Source organism: Bactrocera latifrons, unplaced genomic scaffold (assembly GCF_001853355.1).
Source record: "Bactrocera latifrons isolate USDA-ARS-PBARC rearing strain unplaced genomic scaffold, ASM185335v1 scaffold_10, whole genome shotgun sequence".
NCBI lineage: Eukaryota > Metazoa > Arthropoda > Insecta > Diptera > Tephritidae > Bactrocera > Bactrocera latifrons.
The window spans coordinates 2,996,332-3,018,307 of NW_017534408.1; the positions used below are offsets into that span (position 1 = coordinate 2,996,332).

A 21,976-nucleotide genomic window follows, 5' to 3' on the forward strand; every position below is an offset into this window, starting at 1 on the left:
TGAGTCTATGATAACCAATAAATAAGTATTTTATAACCAAAACTCTAATTTTTTTCAATATGAGTGGTTTCAATCAAGACGTTTTTTCTTTGTCAGTAACCTTATAAAAAGTGATGTTACGTTATTTTGCATTTTAGGTGACCATTTGTAGGATACATTTTCAATTGCCAATTACGAAATGTACATATGTATGTCAGTGCTGATATCGTTAGACAATTAAATATTTTTTTTTGTATGGAAGATAGTGTGAAAAATAACTACATAACCATATTAGATCGCCACGCTATCGGAAAGTGAATTTTTAACGCCTTTCGTTTGGTGTTAATAACTTAATGATGAATTATGGTTATAAAAGGGTGCGCAGCAGAGCGTATCGTGTTATATATGATAGGCGTAATAATTAATAAGCGCAGATGGAGCGCCATTTAAAAGCGATCAGCGCAACTTGATAGTAAAGCAAGATCATTTAAGGGCGTTAACCGGCTTATAAGTGAGCTAACAACAGCGCTTGTTACACTTGGATGGCTTTAGTAAGTAGCTAAATGGGAAATTTTAATTTGAAAAATTGTACCTTTTCTTAGGAAGAAATTTCAAGAAATTTTATTAAATTAACGCAGTTTTTTACTGATTAATTATGGCCCGAAAAAAGTTAATATAGCCTATATGTAGGCTGTAATACTTTGTAATATAAACTTTCCTCATTAGATTCTAGTAAAATCATATTCCACCGCAATTTCAGATATTTCTCACGAAAACAGTAGTAAAATATAAATCCTAAAGGTATGCTAGGTAAAATTGAAAATTATTACTTAATTTCTTAAAAAAAAATTATGCAGATAATTCAATTTCAATTAAAGAATGTTGAGGTAAGAGTATTGTAACATAACTCAAGTGCGTGTTTGATGAGTCGGTGATTGATAATATTTCGAAATTGGTGTTAAACTTTAAAAGTATGTTAACATAAACTGAAGTTATCATTAATAAATTTTGAGTTAAGAAGTTAGCTCGTATATCAAGTGAATGTCAGACATTCCATGCTCTATTAAAGCAGTTTTATTAAAATAGCAAAAATTGATTTAAAAACAGGAAAATAATCGTATACATTTGAAGTTTTAATAAAAAAGACGTTGCATACTTTTAGGCTGATATTAATAAAATCTCGCAATTTAATAATTTACGTAATATGTTCGTAATTTTTTTCAAAATAAATTAGAATTTTTGTGAATAGAAATAAAAAATACGTTGTATACTTTTAGACTGGTATTAATAAAATCTTTCGATTTAATAATTAATTGACATTTTTAGAAAAAATATTTAAGATTTAATTTTTTGGTTTTTTATCTATTTATCAAAAGCAGGCGAAAAATGAGTATTTTGTAGCTTTTGACCCAAAAAGTATGCAAGGAAATATTTTTAGGAGCAATGTCTGCTCTTAATGGTTTAAACTAATATGTTTTAAGAGTGCGTGTTACTAAGTCATACCGACAAACTAATAATAAATTATATTATTCAAATAATAAATAATTTTTTTTATTTAATTTTTTTAATCTACGTTTTTTCTCTCTTTTTGTAAACTCTTATCTTTGTCTAGTCTAGTAAAGTCTGCATAGCAATGTTTGTAGATCTAGTGAGCGCCCATGGCATTTACATAATACATAATGATAGCAATTGATGACATAAATTAATTCAAAATTCTACGGCTCAGCGACGATAATATTTTAGTTTTATGCTCTAATAAGCGCATTATGACCCTTGAGTAGCAAAGTATGGCTAGAGTGTCAGGCACAACAAAAAAAAAAAAGCAAAAAATAAGAATAACAAAACTCGAAAACTAAATAAAAAAAAAAAACAATATAAAATAAAAACGCAACAAACGATAATTGTATGTAAGAATAAACAATTGGGTTAACCAAAAAAAAAACATAAAAGCTGAAAATAAAATGAAAAAAATGAAATAAATACAACACAACAAAACAATTTTTATTTGAAAGAATAAAAAGTTGAATTAAAAAAAAGCAAAACAAAACAGAAAAAAAACCAAATATAAAACAACAACAAAATCATAATTGTATGCAGGAATTAAAAAATTGGGCAAAAAATAAATATGTGAATTTATGAGTACATATGTACATGCGCACTCAGGCGGGCAACGACACACTTACGTGAACCAATTTCCGCGCTTCTTTTTCTTTTTATGCTGCGTAGCTTCTAAAACAGACGCACGTTTCTCCGTCATTTCGCGGCAGCAGCAAGTATGTAAATTGCGAAGATTCGACTGAGTGTCTTAGTGGACTGCACTTGCGTTGCACAAAAATAACAGCAATCTATATACATACACACATATATGTAAGGGCATATAAGTGCAAAAATATACAGTTTTCCAGCTTTGTGGACTAATAAATATTATTCCATTGTGCGCTTAAGTTTGATTGAAATACGAAAAGACTTTTTCGACTACCTTATATTTTGTAATTGGAATGTGACGGCATATTTTTTGTATGCACTGTGCACATTTTTGATAAGTACTTTTTACGTTTTTGTATTTTAATAATTTTTTATTTAATTCTTATTGAAATTTTCACTACACTTTCGAAAGTTCGTTAATTTTTTATTGTAATTTTTTGTTTTAAATTAGCTGCACATTTTTTGCATGCACTGTATGCACTATTTATAGTAATTTTGGTGTTTTTTAAATTAATTTTTTTTATAATTTTTTTGAATCTTTTTTTCTCTTTTTCACTACACTTTTGACGTTTTTTATGCATTTTACCTTGCATAACACTTGTCCAACTGATATTTGCTCTTTTATATACATTTATATATAAGTATATATTATTTTTGCTGTTCTATTGAACTTGCATACAAAATTTAGAACAATTTTCTGCGGAAATTTTGTGTATTTTTACAGTGAAACATTGCGTCATTCGCACAACGTTGCACGCCCAGCAAACACTAACACTTACAATAACAATAACAGTGGGTAGTGAAAAACCCAGGCAACTCGCAGCGCTCGTATAAACAATAAATAAACAGCAAAGTTTACACGACGCGTTCACAATTCTAAATGCTGGCTGCCATTCGGCGAGCGAAAGCGAAAAGTCACATTCTGTTTCGTTGCATGTGCACTCCGCACCGCTGCGGTCCGGCGACCGGTCACACGCGGCAGCGAGTTTTTCCACACACAATACACACGCGTCGTTCGTCAAGTCGCCAGTCGCAAAAAAAAAATCGAAACAGGAAAAAGATATAAACAAAAAACGCTAAAATGGCAGCGCACGCAATAAACCAACAACTACAACAAAAAGTCAATATAATAATAATAAACAGAGCTAAAATGCTCAAAAAAGAAAAGTGCGTACACACTTTTCACAACAACAATTTCGACTTTCGACGCCAAGTTGGGCGCGGACCACTGTGGGTGGCTTCGAGCGGCGGTCCTACAATTTGCGCCGTTTCTTTGTTGCTATATCTAACGATAAGTGTGTCATTTATTACAAAAATCAACACACGCTTCCACTCGTGTAATCAAGTGTCACTACAAACGTCACTCAGACAGTTGGTCAGGTGGAGTCAAAATAAAGTCTCAAGTGGCGCGCACGAAATATTATTATTAAGCGTAGAAGTTTTTCTAGTGCACACGGCGCAAATTTCAATTGTTAACTAATAAGCACAATAAAGATTTGAGAAACGATCACCAGCGACTGGTTGTCTCGCTGGCTGGATATCAGCGGACCAGAAGTAGCTGAAGAAAAGAGCGCATCGACGGGGAGCTTGTGAGAAAAGTGCGCCACTCACTATGCTCCCTATACTATTGGAGCATTAAGAAATAAGCACAACAAAATGTTTACTTGAATATACAGAGATATATGTAGATCAAGAAACAGGCATATAGATCTACATGCAGACAGCAAGTGTGGCGGACTGTAGTAAACTAATTGAAGTAGCTTAATATTCCAATAAAACTATTCAATTACTTTACTCTAGAGGTGCTAGAAATATTTATAACTAAATGCGCAAGTGGCAAACGCTCTTGCGCTCACACTGACGTACATTTAACTACGCTCACGAAAGCGTAGTTGCTCTTGGTTTCTGCTTGGCGGCATGAAAAAATGCTTCGCCTGTCGGCGGCGCGCTAAGTGTAAGTGTGTTCTCGTCTGTTTGTATATAGTACCCATGTAAGTTAATATGAATGACGTCAGTAGCATGTGAGGTGAATTGTTGGCGCTCGGGTGGCTCGTATGATCAGCTGTTTCAAGCGAATGGGGGGGCAATCCGCAAACAATGCTGCCGACTTGTTTGTTTTTCCTTTTTTACTTGAAATGTTTAACAATAGTTATTGTGGCGAATGAAATTGAATAAGTTAATGTGCTATTTTGGGAAATAATGGTTAAGAGAAGAGAACTATAAAAATATAATGTATGAAAGCAACATAAAAAAGTGAGAAAATTATTTATATAAAAGCGAAATGGGGACAAATCAATAATGAATTGATTAGATTTAATAATAACTGACAATAAATAAAGGTTAAAGTGAAAGAAAAAAATAAATAAATAAATAAAAAGGTGCACCGAAACTATTGGATAGTCGATAAAGTATTTTCATATTTTGTCAATGTATGTCGTTGCAGTCGTACATACTGTGAGCGTCAAAAATAAGTAAACAGCAGTTCTATCAATATTAAAGTGTTTATAACAATGCAGTCTTTAATGTAACAATAAAAAGTTGTATTACAGAATTCAAGGCTTATATCATAAGAGTTTAACTTTGTATAAATAATAAACAAAAACTAAACACAGCCAAAAATAATTCACTTAAATTACAAATACTCTCGTTTTATCGCGTCAAAAAAAAAGTAAACAGTAGCGACAACCGTTGTTTGTTTATAATACTTATTTTGGAAAAACGACAAATATTATTTGGAAACCGTTACTATTCAAGCGATTTTTATATTTTTTCATATCCCATTTGTTATTTCTGATGTTAAGTCGCAAAAATATTATATTTTGTAATGGGCAAGCAAACAACTACTGAAACTCGAAAAATCACATTAGATTTGCATAAAAAAGGTAAATCTTTGCGCGAAATCGGACAAATAGTTGGAAGACACCATTGTACAATAAAAAAAAAWTATTGATAAATACAGTAAACATCAGACTGTTGAAAATTTGCCACGGCCGGGCCGACCAAAACGCCTTACTGACTGTGAAGCGCGATCAATAGTACGGGAAGTAAAATCAAATCCACTTTCAAGCGCTGTCCAAATATCAAAAGATATAGCAGAGACATCGGGTAAATCCGTAAGTGCTAGTACAATAAGGAGAACATTGCACAAAAGTGGTTTGCATGGAAAAGTACCACGCAAAAAACCCAACATATCAAAGGCGAATTAACAGAAGCGCTTGGAATTTGCAAAAAAGTATATAAATCAGCGTGCAAACTTCTGGGAAAACATTTTGTATACAGACGAAAGCAAATTTGAAATATTTGGATCGAAAAAACCCGCTAAGATTTGGCGATCCAAAAATAAAGCCTTTGATGATAAGTTTATTACCAACACCGTAAAACACGGTGGAGGATCGGTTATGGCCTGGGGCTGTATGGCAGCATCTGGTGTTGGAAATTTAGTTTTCATTGAATCCACGATAAAAAAATTTGATTATTTAAACATTTTAAAAAATAACGTCGCTCCTACGTTGAAAAATTAGGACTATCAGAAAATTGGATCTTTCAGCACGACAATGATCCTAAACACAAGTCCAAAATTGTTAGTGAGTGGCTGTTATATCGAACGYCAAAAACTCTTGATCACCCTCCGCAGTCCCCAGACCTTAATCCTATCGAGCATTTGTGGGAGCACCTTGACCGAAAAATCAGGCAGAGGAGCATTTCAAGCATAGACGACCTAAAACAGGCTTTGACTGAAGAATGAAGCAAAATCTCTCCAGAAGTTACAAAAAATCTTACAGAATCTATGCCTAGAAGATTAACGGAGGTCAAGGAGTCCAAAGGAAAGCAAACAATACTCTTATATCAATTTAGTTTATGTACATATATGTATTTTAACTTTACGGAACTCTGTTTACTTATTTTTGACGCTCACAGTATATCTTCAGTGCTACCAATTACATTGTGTCATACCATATAGTGTTCGGAAGGTGAGATTTGAAGCATCATTTAACCAAAAACAAATTCGGGGAAGTTGAAAAAATGTTACAACTGCTCAAAAATGAGTGAAAATAATGAAGGAATTCGCTATAAGTATTTCGAAAATTTTTTATAAAAAAAGAAAAATTGCCACGCAAGCCACCAATGAAATTTGTGATGCTGTATCATGTTCGTGTAGCAAAACAAAAAATGCTCCCCGTGCTGGTCGACCTATCGTTGAAAAAGTCGATGTAATTATGGAAAAGATTGCCCAGGATCGTCACATAAGCTGCTATGACCTCACTAAGGAGCTTAACATTCATCATCAAACGGTTTTGAGCCATTTAAAAAAGGCTGGCTACAAAAAGAAGCTCGATGTTTGGGAACCACATGAATTGTCTATGGAAAATTCAATGGACTGAATTAACATTTGCGATTCTTTGCTGAAACGAAATGAAATCGAACTATTTCTGAAGCGAATGGTGAGAGGAGTCGAAAATGGATCAAATACGACAATAATGTGCGAAAGATATCGCGGTCCAAGCGTGGTGAAGCTCAACAAAAGGTCGCAAAGCCTGCATGGACGCCCCGAAAGCTTATGCTGAGTCTTTGGTGAGATTTGAAAGGAATCATCCACTACCAGCTGGTCCACCCTGGTCGAACGATTTATTCTACATTTTACCGTCAACAACTGATCAGATTGAAGCAAGTAATGGAAAAAAACGGCCAGAACAGATCAACAGAAAAGGCTTCGTCTACCAGCAGGACAATGCTAGACCACACGCATCTTGGATGTTATGCTGAAAACTGATAGGGTTTGACTGAGAAGTTTTGACGCATTTACCGTATATCCCTGACCTTGCACCATCGGACTACCATTTGTTTCGGTCAATGCAGAACTCCCTTAATAGAGTAAAGTTGGCTTCAAGAGAAGCCTGTGAAAACTACCTAATGCAGTAATTTTTTACACTTATAGAATAATGTGAAAAAGTGGTAATACAAAATACGACTTTTGCAAGAACTGAAGCCGCTCAACCTTCCCAAGCGACATCGCTTCGCTCTATGGGCTCTTGAAAAGTTCCAAGAAGATCCAACATTTCAGCCAAATTTTTTTCAGTGGTGGGACCCATTTCAGGCTCAATGGTTATATAAATAAGTAAAATTGCCACACTTGAAGAACAACCTGAAGAGATTCAAGAGCTGCCATTTGATCTAGAAAAAACAAGGGCTTGGTGTGCTTTGTGTGGCTGGTGGAACCATCGGTCTATATTTCTTCAAAAATGATGTCGGTGAGTCGTCAATGATGACCGTTAATCCGCCGTGATGACCGACTATTTGATGCTTGCAATTTATGTAATGTATTATATTATGATACATATGTAATGTCTAAAGTTTAGGCGGATAATTCCGCTTCGATTCAGGTCTTGGAGCAAAACATCATGCGTGTCATTCGCCAGTTACCAGTTGAAATGCTCGAACGAGTMATCGAAAATTGGACTCAACGAATGTGCCATCTGATACGTATCCGCGGCCAATATTTTAAATATAACATCTTAAAAAATTTAATGTCTAAAAATGTTTTTCATATGATATTGGACATTCTTCATGAAATTTGAAGTTTCTGGGGTTTTTCTTTAAAAAGATAGGGAACCTCGAATAGGATCACTTTTTTTTATAGGTTCACACTCAGTGTGTTTGACTGTAAATACGAAAAGTCAGATCTATGGAGAAAAATTGCTACATGCATTAATAGTAATTGTCTAAAATCAAAATGTGCAAGTTTCAAACGTTAAAGTTCTATGGATGCCTTCAACCAACTTTAATTTTTCAAAATATAGCAAATGTAAGTCAAGCTTAATTCTTCAACAAATATTTTAAATTTAAACAGTTATTATCTTTTAAATTTCTTATTATGTTATCATTTTCTTGTTTCATTGACATTTTTTCAAAACAAATTCTACAATATTTCTTTCATTTACGCTTTCTCTTCTTCTTAACTGAAGCTGTCAATGTCAATCTGTGTTAAGTCTTTTGGTTGTAAATTTAGACCAAACAGAAAATTTGCAGATATTGGTATTTTCACACCACAGTTCTTTAACTTTGCTCTAACATTTTTTTCATACATATACATATAAAAGCACTCATGAATATGTGCGTTTACATGTGTGAGTGCATATGTGTGCTACTTTGAGTTCACAACTTTCGCAACTTTTTTGGCGCGCTTATCTCAAAGCGAGAATACCAAAAGTACCGCAAAAAAAGGAAAACTATATATTGCAAACTTCTTTGATAAAAGTTGGGACTGTGGAAAATATATAATATTTACCACCTGAAATGGAAATGAAAAAGTTGGCAGCAGCCATTTTTGTGCAATGACGTGAAGAAAATAAAGTTGATTGGGTTTTGTTTTTGTTTCTTTTTTTTCCTTTTTTTTATGGTTTCTTTTGAGGTAAATAACTTTAAATGTAATATGCTTGATGAAGTGGTTACAGTTATAGGGATGTGGAAATGTATGTAGGAATATATGAAATTTGGTCGGTTCGGTCTACATATTTTCTTTCTCTGATCTATTTTTTGAGGTAATTTAAAAATTATTGCATTTCTCATCTAACACACAGTCGTTGCACTCGCGACTTAGCTTCCGCGTCACTGCTGGCAGTCATAACTTCGAAGTCGTAGATAATTTCATCTATTTTGGAACCAGTATTAACACCAACCACAACGTCAGACTCGACTCGAAATCCAACGCATAATAAGTCTTGAGTAGGCAATTGAGTAGGAAAGTCCTCTCACGATAAACAAAGACCAAACTTTACATGTCACTCATCATTCCCACCCTGCTGTATGCTACAGAGGCATGGACGATGATAACAGCTGATGAGTCGACGTTACAAGTTTTTGGGAGACTGGTTTAGGAAGATTTACGGTAATTGGCGCATTGGAATGACCTATGCTGAAGTCGAGGGAACTTGGAATTTCCAATTGTTCTTCGCTCTTAGCAAGTTTAGATAATGTAGCGGTTCTAACGGGTCATTGCCGCATCGGTGTTCATGCTTTAAGTTTGAGAATCTTATGCCTGTTATGTATGAATACTGATGCGATAGAAACCGTTCAACAATATATTTTGATTATGCTTCCTAAGCGACATCACCACTTAAGCGACTCATCGCGTTGATAGACTTCCCGGTGAGTCGGTCGGCTTTGGTCAGGACTGCAAAGTTCCCTCTCTTCGTGAGTTCCACTATTGGTTAGCTGGGTTTCAGGAGAGAATACTTAACTTAACTTACTTCTAATGAGTTCTTCGCTCTGAGCAAGTTATTGCAACATCAGTGTTCATGCAATAAGTTTGAGGGTCTTATGGTTTATAAAGATCCCGCTGAGCTAATAGGAATACGAATGAAACGCTTAAGCAGTTTTGTAATAGTTCCAAGGTGCTTTGTTGACTTGTAAGATCAGATATATGTGCATATTGTAGTCGGAGTGCATTCTCCAACTTGAGGATCAGCCATAGAATTCTTGCAGATATCCCGTTGGGTCAGTAGAAACACAAATAGAATGCCTAAACAGATTTATGATTGTAAGAAGGCGTCTTCTCGACTTACAAAAGCTGATATATGTGTACAAAGTACGCCAAGTGTGATCGCCATTTTGAGGTTCAGCCACAAAACTTACCCTTATATAACCTAACCAAGACCACATTGCTCTCATTGCTAATATTACATAAATAATCTAAATTAAATTATTAAAAAGCAATATTTTTGTCTGCGTTCACTTGAGTTGCGTAACAATTCTACCTTCAATTTACTAATTAGACGACTACTCGCATAACAGAAGATACATATTTCTCATTTAGTAACTACAGAAGTGGCTTTCATTAAAACTTAAGTGTATTTTATTTACACAAATGTAAGCACGCCATTGACTTTTCTCGAAGAAGCCTTTAATATAAATTCCCGCATTTTCAAAGCTTATGCAATATTTTCCCAAACTCTTTGCTGACCAGCCACTTGCTTTTGTTTAACGGAGCAGCTGTCTATTTACAGTACACTTCTAAGGCGAGCTTAATTTTCTTATTATATCCTTTTGAAAAACGAACTTATGTTTATAGTATACCTACTTGCATATATATATATATATATATGTATAGCGTCCATATATATAAGAAATAAAATATACTCGTGCATGCTTGTAACTGTAAAGTATTTAATCAGTAGGAGTAAGGCAATTAGTTGATGATTTTGCGTTTCCTTTGCCACGTTCACCAATTTACACAGCAATCGACGAGCTGAAGCTTTGAAATTTTGTCCAAATGCGCTTCTTTGCACTGAAGGGTTAAATGAAATATTTTTATTATTTAATTTTGCTGCTGTTGCTTTACTTGATTTAAATTTTTTTTTGCTAATATCTTACGAATTTAGTCACTTTGAAACGCCAGGTTGGAGTGAAATAAAAATAATGAAATGAAACTGTAATAAACAAGCAAGTTTTTGAGAATGTTGCCATAAATACAAATAGCTTTTGAATTGTTGAAGTGAGTGCGCTTTGGACAGGTTTTAGCTGAGCGCTTTGGCTTTGTAGGCGAAAGTGCTGTGTACAAAGGAAGTCTTCTTTACGGCTACATTTAGGGGAGAATAATTTGCGCCGTCAGCAAAGTTACTTTTATTGATTTGTTGGGCATAAATTAATTTTATAAAAGATAAGTATAAAAAACAAGTAAGGAAGGGCTAAGTTCGGGTGTCATAGAACATTTTATACTCTCGCATGATAAAGTGATAATGGAGATTTCAGGCGTGGTTGTGAACTGATTTCACCCATATTTGGTACATGTCATCAGGGTGTTAAGAAAATATTATATACCGAATTTCACTGAAATCGGTTGAGTACTTCCTGAGATATGGTTTTTGGTCCATAAGTGGGCGACGCCACGCCCATTTTCAATTTTTAAAAAAAGCCTGGATGCAGACATCCGGATTTCAACTCTACTCGTCACCCTGATCACTTTGGTATATATAACCCTATATCTGACTCTTTTAGTTTTAGGACTTACAAACAACCGTTATGTGAACAAAACTATAATACTCTCTCTAGCAACTTTGTTGCGACAGTATAAAAATAATAATAATATTGGATGTTATACTATATCAAAAAATTATATTAAAAATTTATGAAAATTTTATGAACGATACAAATGTTGGTTGACACTCGGACTGACGTATGGAACTCTTTGGAAGATTTAACGCCGATATCTTAAATTGAAAGTGTACAAAATACAGCTTGTGCATGACTTGAAGCCGCTCGACCTTCTCAAGCGACGTGGATTGTCTCTATGGGCACTTGAAATGTTTCAAGAAGTTCCAACGTTTTCGAGCCAAAGTTTGTTCAGTGTTAATTCCCATTTCTGGTTCAATGGGTATGTAAGCAAGCCGAACTGCCACAGATAATTTCACGTTTAGGGCCGGTCGATTGGCAACCAAGAATTACATGCTCATTAGACTTTTTCCTGTGAGAATCTGTAAAATCCAAAGTCTATGCGGACAAACCCGATTTGGTTCAGGCTTTGGAGCAAACCGTCACGCGTATCATTCGCCAGTTACCAGTCGAAATGCTCGAAAGAGTCATCTAAAATTGGACTTAAAGGATAGACCATCTGATGCGTAGCCGCGGCCAACATTTGATAGAGATAATATTCAAAGAAATAAATGGCAAAGAATGTTCTTTCTTTGTTTTTGTGTTTTTCCTTTTATTTCAGCATATGACAACCTTAGTCTTGCCTATGGCATATGACAGCCCTGTTCTGGCATCTCACAACTTTATTGAAAAGTTTGATATTTTTAATGTTATTTATATTCATAATTTTTTGACATATGAGCCTTATTTGCGTAGTTTACAGTAACTTAAAATATTCATTATGGCTAAGAATTGAATTAAATCGTGAAAATTTCGTGATGGTGGTGCAAAAAGATGTTATTCCGGAACCTATTGAGGCTGTACGTGTTTGGAGATACTTCATTTAGAGATCCAAAAGTGCTTCGAGAATTGGTTTAAAACTATGCAAAAGTTTACAGATCTCAATAGAGAATATTTTGAAAAACAATAAATTGATTTTCGACGATTAAAAAAAATTTTTTTTCTCTACCGACAAATGCGACTTTTTCAGACTTCATTACAATCTCAAAATTAAATGGAAATTATCATTAAAATTTAGTTTAGCGGCGAAATAAATTAAAATTGAAATTGAAACTTTCTGACACATAGTAATACAAGTTAGAATATTAAATTGAACCCATTAAAACTTTAGGTATGACTTTTCCAACACTTTGCCTTTTGTAGCTTTAGTCAGGTAATGAGAACGATAACTGACATTCAGCACTTTATTCAGCTAAAATTCTGTTAAATGTCAAAATGTCTCTCTGTATTATTTAGTTATTAATCACTTTTAGTGAATTATTTATGTAAATATGTATGTATGTAATATATACAGGAGCACCACTTACCTCCACAAGAAGAATGCCATTACGATGAGCACAATGCCAAAGCAGCTGAATATAATGCCGACAAGAACAGCGAGATTATAGTCATTATGGGATTGACGTAGTAGTGATTGAATCTTTTCACAGTTGGGATGTAAGGAAATCTGAAAAGAAAAAACGAATTTTAAATTATTTAAAATTGGAAAACATTGAAATCACATATTGTAATTATTTGGTTTTTTTGTTGTTTTTGTGGATACTAATACTAATATTTTGGAAATTTTTGAAATAAATAATGGTGGTTACGTCATATTTTATTGAACTAAACTTTTTAAATTTTTCTGAAGTAAATATCTTCTACTCAGTAACATTCTATCGACTAAATTTTGCGGAATCAATTTGTTGAATTTTCTGATTTTTGATAGTAGTCTTGAACTTAATATATATCATTTGTAAAAGAAAATATATCATATGATCGAAATTTATCCGACCTGGTCTGTAACCCAATCAATACAATGGACGATGATAACAGCTGATGAGTCGACGTTACAAGTTTTTGGGAGTATGCTTTAGGAAGATTTACGGTAATTGGCGCATTGGAATGACCTATGCTGAAGTCGAGGGAACTTGGAATTTCCAATTGTTCTTCGCTCTTAGCAAGTTTAGATAATGTAGCGGTTCTAACAGGTCATTGCCGCATATTATTTGTAAAAGAAAATATATCATATGATCGAAATTTATCCGACCTGGTCTGTAACCCAATCAATACAATTTTTTTGAACTGAAGCAACCTTCGTTTATGTTCGTAAAAAATTTGAGAACTTTCCTCACTTGTGTGAACTTCTACACATGACTCCATCCTCCTCATTTAGTTCAGCTTTCTCCAGACTGGATATGGAAGCGAAGCGCATGGGTCTGGTTGTGAAGGAGGGCAAGACGAAATATATCTTGGCATAAAACAAACAGTCGTGGTACGCATAACTTTGAAGTCGTAGATAATTTTGCCTATCTTGGAAGCAACATTAACCACAACAACAACGCCAGCCCTGAAATCCAATGCAGAACAACTCTTGTCAACTGGTACTACTTCATACTGAGAAGGCAATTAAGAAGTACAGTCGGCTGTCGTCGAATAAAGGCCAAACTCTACAAGTCACTCATCATCCCCGTCCTGCTATACGGTGCAGAGGCATGGACGATGACCACAACCGAACATCAATTATTCGTTCCCATGATTTTTATTCGGCCAAGGACTGTTAACTCGGCCAAATTTTGCCGCTACAACGACAACAACATCTGAGGAGTCGGAGTTATGAGTTTTCGGCGATGATCAGTACGAAATATACGGCGACATTGACATAGTTCAGCGAATGAGGAGATTGCGGCTTCGCTGGCTAGGCCATGTCGTCATAATGGATGAAAACACTACAGTTCTAAAAGTATTTAACGCGGTTCCCGCAGCCGGAAGCAGAGGAAGACCTCCACTGCGTTGGAGAGATCAGATGAAGAAGGAGCTGGCTACACTTGGAGTCTCCAATTGGTGCCAAACAGCGAAAAGAAAAAACAACTGGTGGGCTTTTGTAAACTCGGCAATGAGTGCGTGAGAGTTGGCTACGCTAATAAAGAAGAAGAAGCATTTAGTGAAGGTTGAGAAGTCATTAAAAACTTGCCTCATGCGAGTCGCCCGTTCATCGCTGGTTACGACGATAGCATGACTAAATTAAAGAAACAGTGCTTAGAAATCATCGTACTGGCGTTAAAAATATAGCAAAGGATCTCAATATCTCATGTGGATGGACTCCAAAAATTTCAGTTAATGACCAACTTGAAAATATCACAAAATATTTGTTTGACAACCTAGCTAAGGACCCAATATTCAACAAACGCATCATTACTGTTGACGAGACGTGGCTTTATGGAAATGAGCAGTAATATTCACTGAAGGCATTAATGTGTATAGAAAATTGGATAAGACAGCTTGTATTGGTTTTGGAGTCTATTTTGTAGTCGATAATTAAAATATATATTAATATATATGAAAGCGTGGTTTTGTTATGATCACATGATCCTATCCACATTTTACAGTTTATGAAAAGGAGTACCAGCAGCCAACGGCTTACGGCTCATAACATAAATGCTTAAAAATAACAATAACAACCACATCAAATGAGATTCTAAATATGACAACTAATTATCTATGATTTCGTACTCAAATAAATCCGCATGCAAACTGACACCACAACAACCAACCCAAAACACAGCCGAGGGCGCTATTTAAAGTACGAAATTATTGTTGTAAATGCTAAAGAAGAAATAACATGAGCGTCGCCGCCTGCGCTCGCGAGTTAACTTCTGTTTTTGCTGGCTTCAATGGCGTTTACTAAGTGAAACGGAAACACAACACGGCGGCGGAGGGCTACCATGGCCGGAAGTGGCAGAGATTTATGCACAAGAAGGTTGCTAGCAAAAAACTACAGAAAAATTAAATAAATAGAAATGAACGCGTGTGATGTGGAGGAAGAACCCAGCGCGCTATTAGCAACGAAGCAGAAACGCAACTGCTCTCACATAAACATCATTAAGGCATATTATTTGGCTTTTTAGCGGAGCGTGTTGCGGTTTCAGTGATAGTGCCATTAGATGTATGAGTCATACGTAAGAGAAAATATTACCGCGACCATTAGACTGCAGACGCAACCGACCAGCAGCCAGCGATCATCCCGGCTGCAGCAGCTGCGGCTGAAACTATAGTAACTTCTACGAAAGCGCTAGAGCGGTTGTTGGCGATGGGCTGATGGCTGTGTCGTGACTTAGCGCCAAAAAAGAAAACAAATAGATATGGCAGCAGCGCGTAGGAAATGACGTGCCACACAAATGGGCCATAAAACAAGCAAATGCAAAAAGGCGAAGAACAATAAGTACAAGCGCAACGCATCCCGGCCATAGCTTACCGCTCGCTGACAGCAATAACGGTAACAACGGCAACAAAACTGTATAAATTTGTACAAGTGGCAGTGGCAGACGGTCGCGCCAGGTACGCTGAAGGATTATGATGAACTTTTGGCCGCAAAAACCAAAAACAACTACAAAAATATACAACAAACATAGAAAGCAAGGAAAAAACATTTTACATATTTGCAAGGCGGGGTGGAAGTCCAACAGCGGCACAGCTAACAGGATATGAAAGCTGTTGTAGCGGTTATAAAAATTGCTCGCTTCATGAGCATAACTGTAAAGGTGTGTATATATGTGTGCGTGTGTGTGTGTGGGAAGAGTGCTACATCGTTACGGTAACCGCTACGTGGGTTAAAATAAAATAAATGTGAAAAATGTGGAAAATTACGCTTCAAAATTTATTGCATGTTCATGAGTTGTCAGCGGCAGAGATGCGGTGCAGAGTGGTGATGTAAGACAACTTTGGAGAACATACAAAAAAAAAAAAAAAAAAAAAAAAAAAAAAAAAAAAAAAAAAAAAAAAAAAAAAAAAAAAAAAAAAAAAAAAAAAAAAAATCAAATATGAAATGGAAAAATAAATAAATAAAAAAATTGTATGAGCGTGAATTTAAGGGTTTATATGTAACTGTTTTACACAAATAGATTTTTATATATATACTTATTAGGGTGTTAGATAAGAATATCAAAAAAAAAAGAAACTAAAAAACACGAATAAAAAAGTTTTCTATACAAATGCTTAATATGGATCGGTCGGTTTGTATGTAAAACAATAATCCATAAAACATTTCATGCAGATACCTCGTTTAATAAAAAAGTATTGCAAACAGGGTTTTGATACCTATATTTTAATTCAAAAAAATTCTTCAGTCATTTTTGCGTTCCCTTAGGCGCAGCCATATTTGATGACGATTTCTCGTGAAGAAAAAAAAAACTTCCGTACGATAACAAAAATTTGTTCGTGCAATTTGTACGGCAGCTATATGCTTAAATGGTCCGATTTCCTCGATTTCAACCAGCGAATAGTTTGTTTGGGAGAAGGCGACGTGTGCGATTGGAGTAATTTTTACTCACTATGTAAAATGATTTCTAAATGATATCTTCGATTCTATATATACTAGGAGCCAAACTTTACATTTAATATCTATTTAAAGTGCTCGCAACGAAGGATTTCAGATAAAAAATTTAATGTACACAATATTGCACCTATACTTAACGACCACCCTAATGCGCTTGGTCTGCTTAGAGGCTAAATCGCAGCACAATGAGCGCCTGTAAGCCTTTCTGTTGAAAGCTAATATGACCAACAACAGGTAAATTTGCTCATTTGCTGCAGTCCACATACAAAAACAACAAAAATTAATATTAAATCAACTGCACTTAATCTTTTTGGGCAACTCCTGCGCTATAATATGTATAATAAATTGGTCGGTCGTTGCCATAAAAATAACTCTTTCCGGCTACACACTAGTCCGTAGTGGGCTTTTTCCGTCACCAGTAACTGTTAGTAACTGCTTTAATTTACTTTCTATTGATTGTCTAAGTTTTTCTATGAATTTGATAGTTTTTGTGTAAGAAGTTGTTGTTATAGCTATATTATATAACCACGCTCTTTACAGCTTATATCCGTAAAATTTCCCTGTTTTTATGTTTAATTTTTCTGAAAGCTTATTGCTGATGACTCTTTCAGCGTTGGCTGCTTGATTGCACGCTTTATTAGCGTCAGCACATAAGCGACAACTTATGCGACTGCCATTGCTGCAGTTTCCTCAGAAAAAAAGCGTTTAAGTGTGTGGTATAGTTTGATGATTGATGTGATGTGTTGTGATGACATGTTGTGGAGCTAGCGGAAGTTTATTGCCATTCAAATTTTTCCACTTTCATACCTGAATAAATACGAGCATTATGGCGCACACAAAAATTGTTGGAAATACCTATGAATATAATAAATTCATGCGCTTAAGTATAGTAGAGGGTTTTTCGATAGCAACGCTACAAAAGTAGACCGATAGGGACACCAAATGACGCCACTTCCGCACTTTTGACACTACTCTTCAGTAATGTTTGCCATTTCATCATGGAAAAATATATGATTCGACAACGAGTCAAGATCATTAAAATTTACTATCGAAATTCGGAGTCAGTGAACGCAACCTTAAGAGTTGTATTATACCTGTCTATAGGTACAATGTATGTATATATCACATATGGGAAGGGAGCTCCGAGTCTCTCGTGAATCCGTTTAAACGATTTTGGTGGCTACTTTGGGTATAAAACGCGCTTTTACTCGTCTCGTCCCGATAAAACTGATTTTTTTTTTCAAAAAGAGTAACGCATATACGTCTCTTTGGATATGCTTGATCGTGCGAAACCCGATACCACATTCATGGACAGCATTACAACTGCCAATGAGAGATAAAACAAAATTTGCTGAAAAAGCTGAAACCTAAATCTGCTTATAAAAACGTTGCGAGGACTGGAAAAAATTGTTGGCTTGAAGGCGACAAAATAGAAATATTGAGTTTTATTTACAATTTCCGGTACTTTTTTCACATTCTATATAGTAACAAATAAAAATTTGTACAATCCGAAAGAGTAGTTTTCATTAAAAAAAAAAAAAAAAAACTTGTTAATTCTAAAGCTGATTAAAATAGAACGAAAATAATACATTTTGCGTTCACAGCGCCATCTGTCTTCTGAACACTGGATTAACGAGTAGCTTAGATAAGCTTTAAGTGTTAAGCTCTTAGAAAGTGAATTATCTTCATTTCATCTAAATTTAATAAAATAATACCAATACTTTACAAGTATTTACCAACAATACATATTCCGACAAATACAATATTTGATTATTTTGAGTAAAAATCTTACAACTTATTTGTCGCTGAATATTTGCCTTTGTACGAAATTGAAATATTTATCGAAGGCTTACGCCCGCTGACCCAAATATGTTGACAGGTTTCGTGAGTGTGCAACAACAAATTCTTTGTTACCATATGAAATTCAGATATCTTGCACCATTCACCGACCGTTTCGCAGATCACAATTTTTTTTTGGTGCGACATAATCCAAGGAAAGCACACAAGTTATAACGGTTACAAACAAAGTCAAACGAAGTTTAGTTGGCGTGACATTTTATCCATATTTTTGCCAACTTTATGCCGCCTGAGTTGCAGTTTTACACTTTCATCCTTTATTTGGCCCTTTCGTGCACATTTTTTCGCACACTTTTTTCTTGCAGCAGCTCTAGATGTTGTGCAACTTTTTCATATCCACACACTGTTAGCGGAGCTTTTCGATGAAATTTATTTTAGACAAGCAGCTGATATCTCAGAGAGATAGCAATATGTCGGAGCATGTGAGTAGGAAAAACAAAACGAATACCAAAAAGTGGTGCGAAAGATGCAGCCTTGGTGTGGCAAATGGAAATATATTCTTTCATTTTTTTCGTATTATTTTTTCTTTCAACATTTTTTTTTTTTTTTCATTTCTCGTATAAGTTAAGTTTCAGCATTTTGGTGTGCCTGACAATGTGAACTCTTCTAAGTGCCATAACAAACGTGTAAACATGACTACGACTGTATATTATATTTATTCATAAGTGTTCGTTTTTTTTTTGCTATTTTTTTTACACAGTACTTACCTTTCTCGGTTCGGAATATTTGCCCAGTACGATTTTCTTTGGATTTATTATGCTTAGAGTTGCAGCTGCAACTCTGACTTCATATTCCGTGTGTGTTGTTATATTTTGTAGTATCATCTGCAAAATAAATCCAAAAAGAAAGAAGAAGAAGTATCAGTAAATCAGAAAATATGAGTTGAACTCTTCGCAAGATATGGATATGTGTGTATATGTGTGCATAGAACTTGTGAAATTTGAGTTGGTAGCGCAGGGAAAAGTTACAAGTAAAGTATCGCTCTTTGCTTACATTTATTTATACGTATGTTTGTGTATTTACAATATATGTATATAGCAACATTTATTTTTTTGGCACATTCATTGCTTTTGCTGGAACCGCAGTCAGAGAGATAGTCGACAACATTGACGAGACTTATTCTATTCCAATTTTATTTTTATTTTTATTTTCATTTTATTTCCGTTTTAGTTTGGCATTTGTCGGTATTTACTTGGGAAAAATAAATAAATGTGATATACGCACAAAGTTCTTTGAGTAAAGCAGTCATTTGGTTTCTGCGCCGAAAAATATGCAATGATCTCTACTCAATCACAAATAAATGTGTAAAAATACAGATGTGTGAATGCAATCAGCACAGCTTTCTATGAAGGTGTGTATCTGATTGTGGCTTAAAATTTAACCGCAAAATATTTGCCGAATGTAGATAGATACATATACATATAGAAATATTCTTATATATGTACATAAATATGTGTCGTTTTGACATATATAAAGCGAGTCGAGTTGCAATCATTTTTGATATTTACTCCGGGTCTGAATTTTTGGCTGCAGTAATATTAAATTTTATAGAAAAAGCGATTTGCTCCTAACAAATGGAGAGGAAAATCTCGTACAAAATATTACATTGAATTCTTCTCACACTGTTATACTGATATAGTGAGTTATACTCTTACTTATTGATGTTTGTAAAAGTAAAATTTGTGTTTATAAAGCTTCAATTCAGTCAAGTGTCATATTTTCTGCAAATATAAATCTGTTGCTTGATTTTTGTGGCTGCAAATAAATTGTTTATTTATTTTTGAAGCATTAGAGCAATGGTTTTCTAAGGTCGCTGCTTCTTCATGTTTATGTTTGTGTAAAAACTTTTGTTTTTGTTGTGATAGTAAGCTCTAATTATTATCACACATATATCTACTTATATATGAACATAAAGAATTTGAAAAAAAAAATTTTTTTTCCTCTGATTTCTTTCACTAAAATTTTTGCAATGGAAATGTATGTATTTTACTGCAAATTGCATCAATAATGTTCGTTCTATTTATCAGTAATTAAGTTAGATGGCTGGATCAAAAATTGCTCATCATCTACCATACAAGGTGCGTTCCAAAGTAAACAGGACTTTAGAGAAAAAAAAAAACAATAAAACAGATGGGTTTTTCAAAATAGTCTTTTTCTGCTTTAATACAACTTTTTGCGCGTTCCAAAAGCATGTCGAGCGAGTGTTTTAATTCGTTGGCCGGTATGGCCGCCAGTATGCCGGCACAAGCCTTTTGAATGGCCTCTACGTCTACATAACGCTTTCCTTTCATGGGCAAATGTTTTTTTTTTTCGAAAAGAAAGAAGTCTCACGGTGTCATATTAGGTGAATACGGGGAATGGTTAATGGTTAAAATGTGATTTTTGATCAAATAATCGGTCACAAGCGTTGCTCGAATTTTGGATTCTGAGCAATTTTTGGTCATCAGTCAATTTGTGCGGAACAAACCGTGCGCACACCATTCGTAAGTCCACACGTTCAGTCAAAATGCGTTAAATCGATGTTTTGGAGGTGTGAAAGTCTATTTCTACGAATTTTAATGATGCTTTTGGTTGATTTTTGTTGAATTCGATGGAATTTCCGGTGATCACGGATATCCTCACGACCGCTTTGAAAACGTTGAAACCCGTCGTGCACTCTGCCACGGGATAGGCAATCATCGCCATAAACTTGTTTCACAAATTGAAACGTTTCGGTAAAAGTTTTATCAATTTTAAAACAAAATTTAATGTTGGCTCTTTGTTCGAAGCTCATTTTCGCCGATAACACAAACATACTGACACTTAAAATGCAATAACTTCACTTCCAATCAATGTAATGTCATGAAATTCTCACTAGGCATTCGATAAAGGTAGCAAATTCTAATGAACCAGTCGAAATAGCGCCACCAGGGAACGCTAGATTCAAAAAGTCCTGCATACCATGAAACGCACCTTATAAGTAGTCCTTTGTGAGGCCATAGAAAAGACGAACTCGTTCGCAATAATTAGCAAAACGCTAAGTAGGCAATACAAATATGTACGAGCGTTTAATTTCAATTCCCGCCAGATCAGTGGGATGTGTTTAAGTCTTGACCTCTCGAACGCGGAGCAGTCAAGTTCCACCTCATCTTCTTGCATACAGCTTCTGCAGTTTACGTCTGGTAGGATTCCCAGCCTTACCGCGTGGACTCCAATAGGGCAATTTCTCATTAAAATCCCTAAAACTAGAAACGCAGCCGCCAAGGAAACTGACCAATAGCATTAATATGGAACCCTTCATCGTTAAAGCAGTCATAAGTACCAACCATAGCGCACTGGCTGCTGTAGCAGAGGGTCATTGTATAAAAAGAAAGAAATCCTTAAATCAGGTGATGAAAAATCGGTTCCAGAGGGTAGTCTATATATTCGGTAAGATTGCCACAGAACAGGCTTTCGACACCTTAATTGGCGAAGAGAAACTAATGCGCCGAAAAT

General features: G+C 35.0%; 1 protein-coding gene across 4 annotated transcripts in view; it reads right to left on the reverse strand.

Annotated features, from left to right (window-relative positions):
- LOC108966499 (tyrosine-protein phosphatase 99A) overlaps positions 1 to 21,976 on the reverse strand; it is a gene marked incomplete at its 5' end in the record, with an annotated part of 228,901 nt that overhangs the window by 20,185 nt on the left and 186,740 nt on the right. For all 4 annotated transcript variants that reach the window (XM_018929441.1, XM_018929457.1, XM_018929449.1 and 1 more), the window contains 2 exon segments: positions 12,639 to 12,778; positions 19,210 to 19,326. In XM_018929441.1, coding sequence (XP_018784986.1) covers positions 12,639 to 12,778; positions 19,210 to 19,326 — 257 coding nt within the window.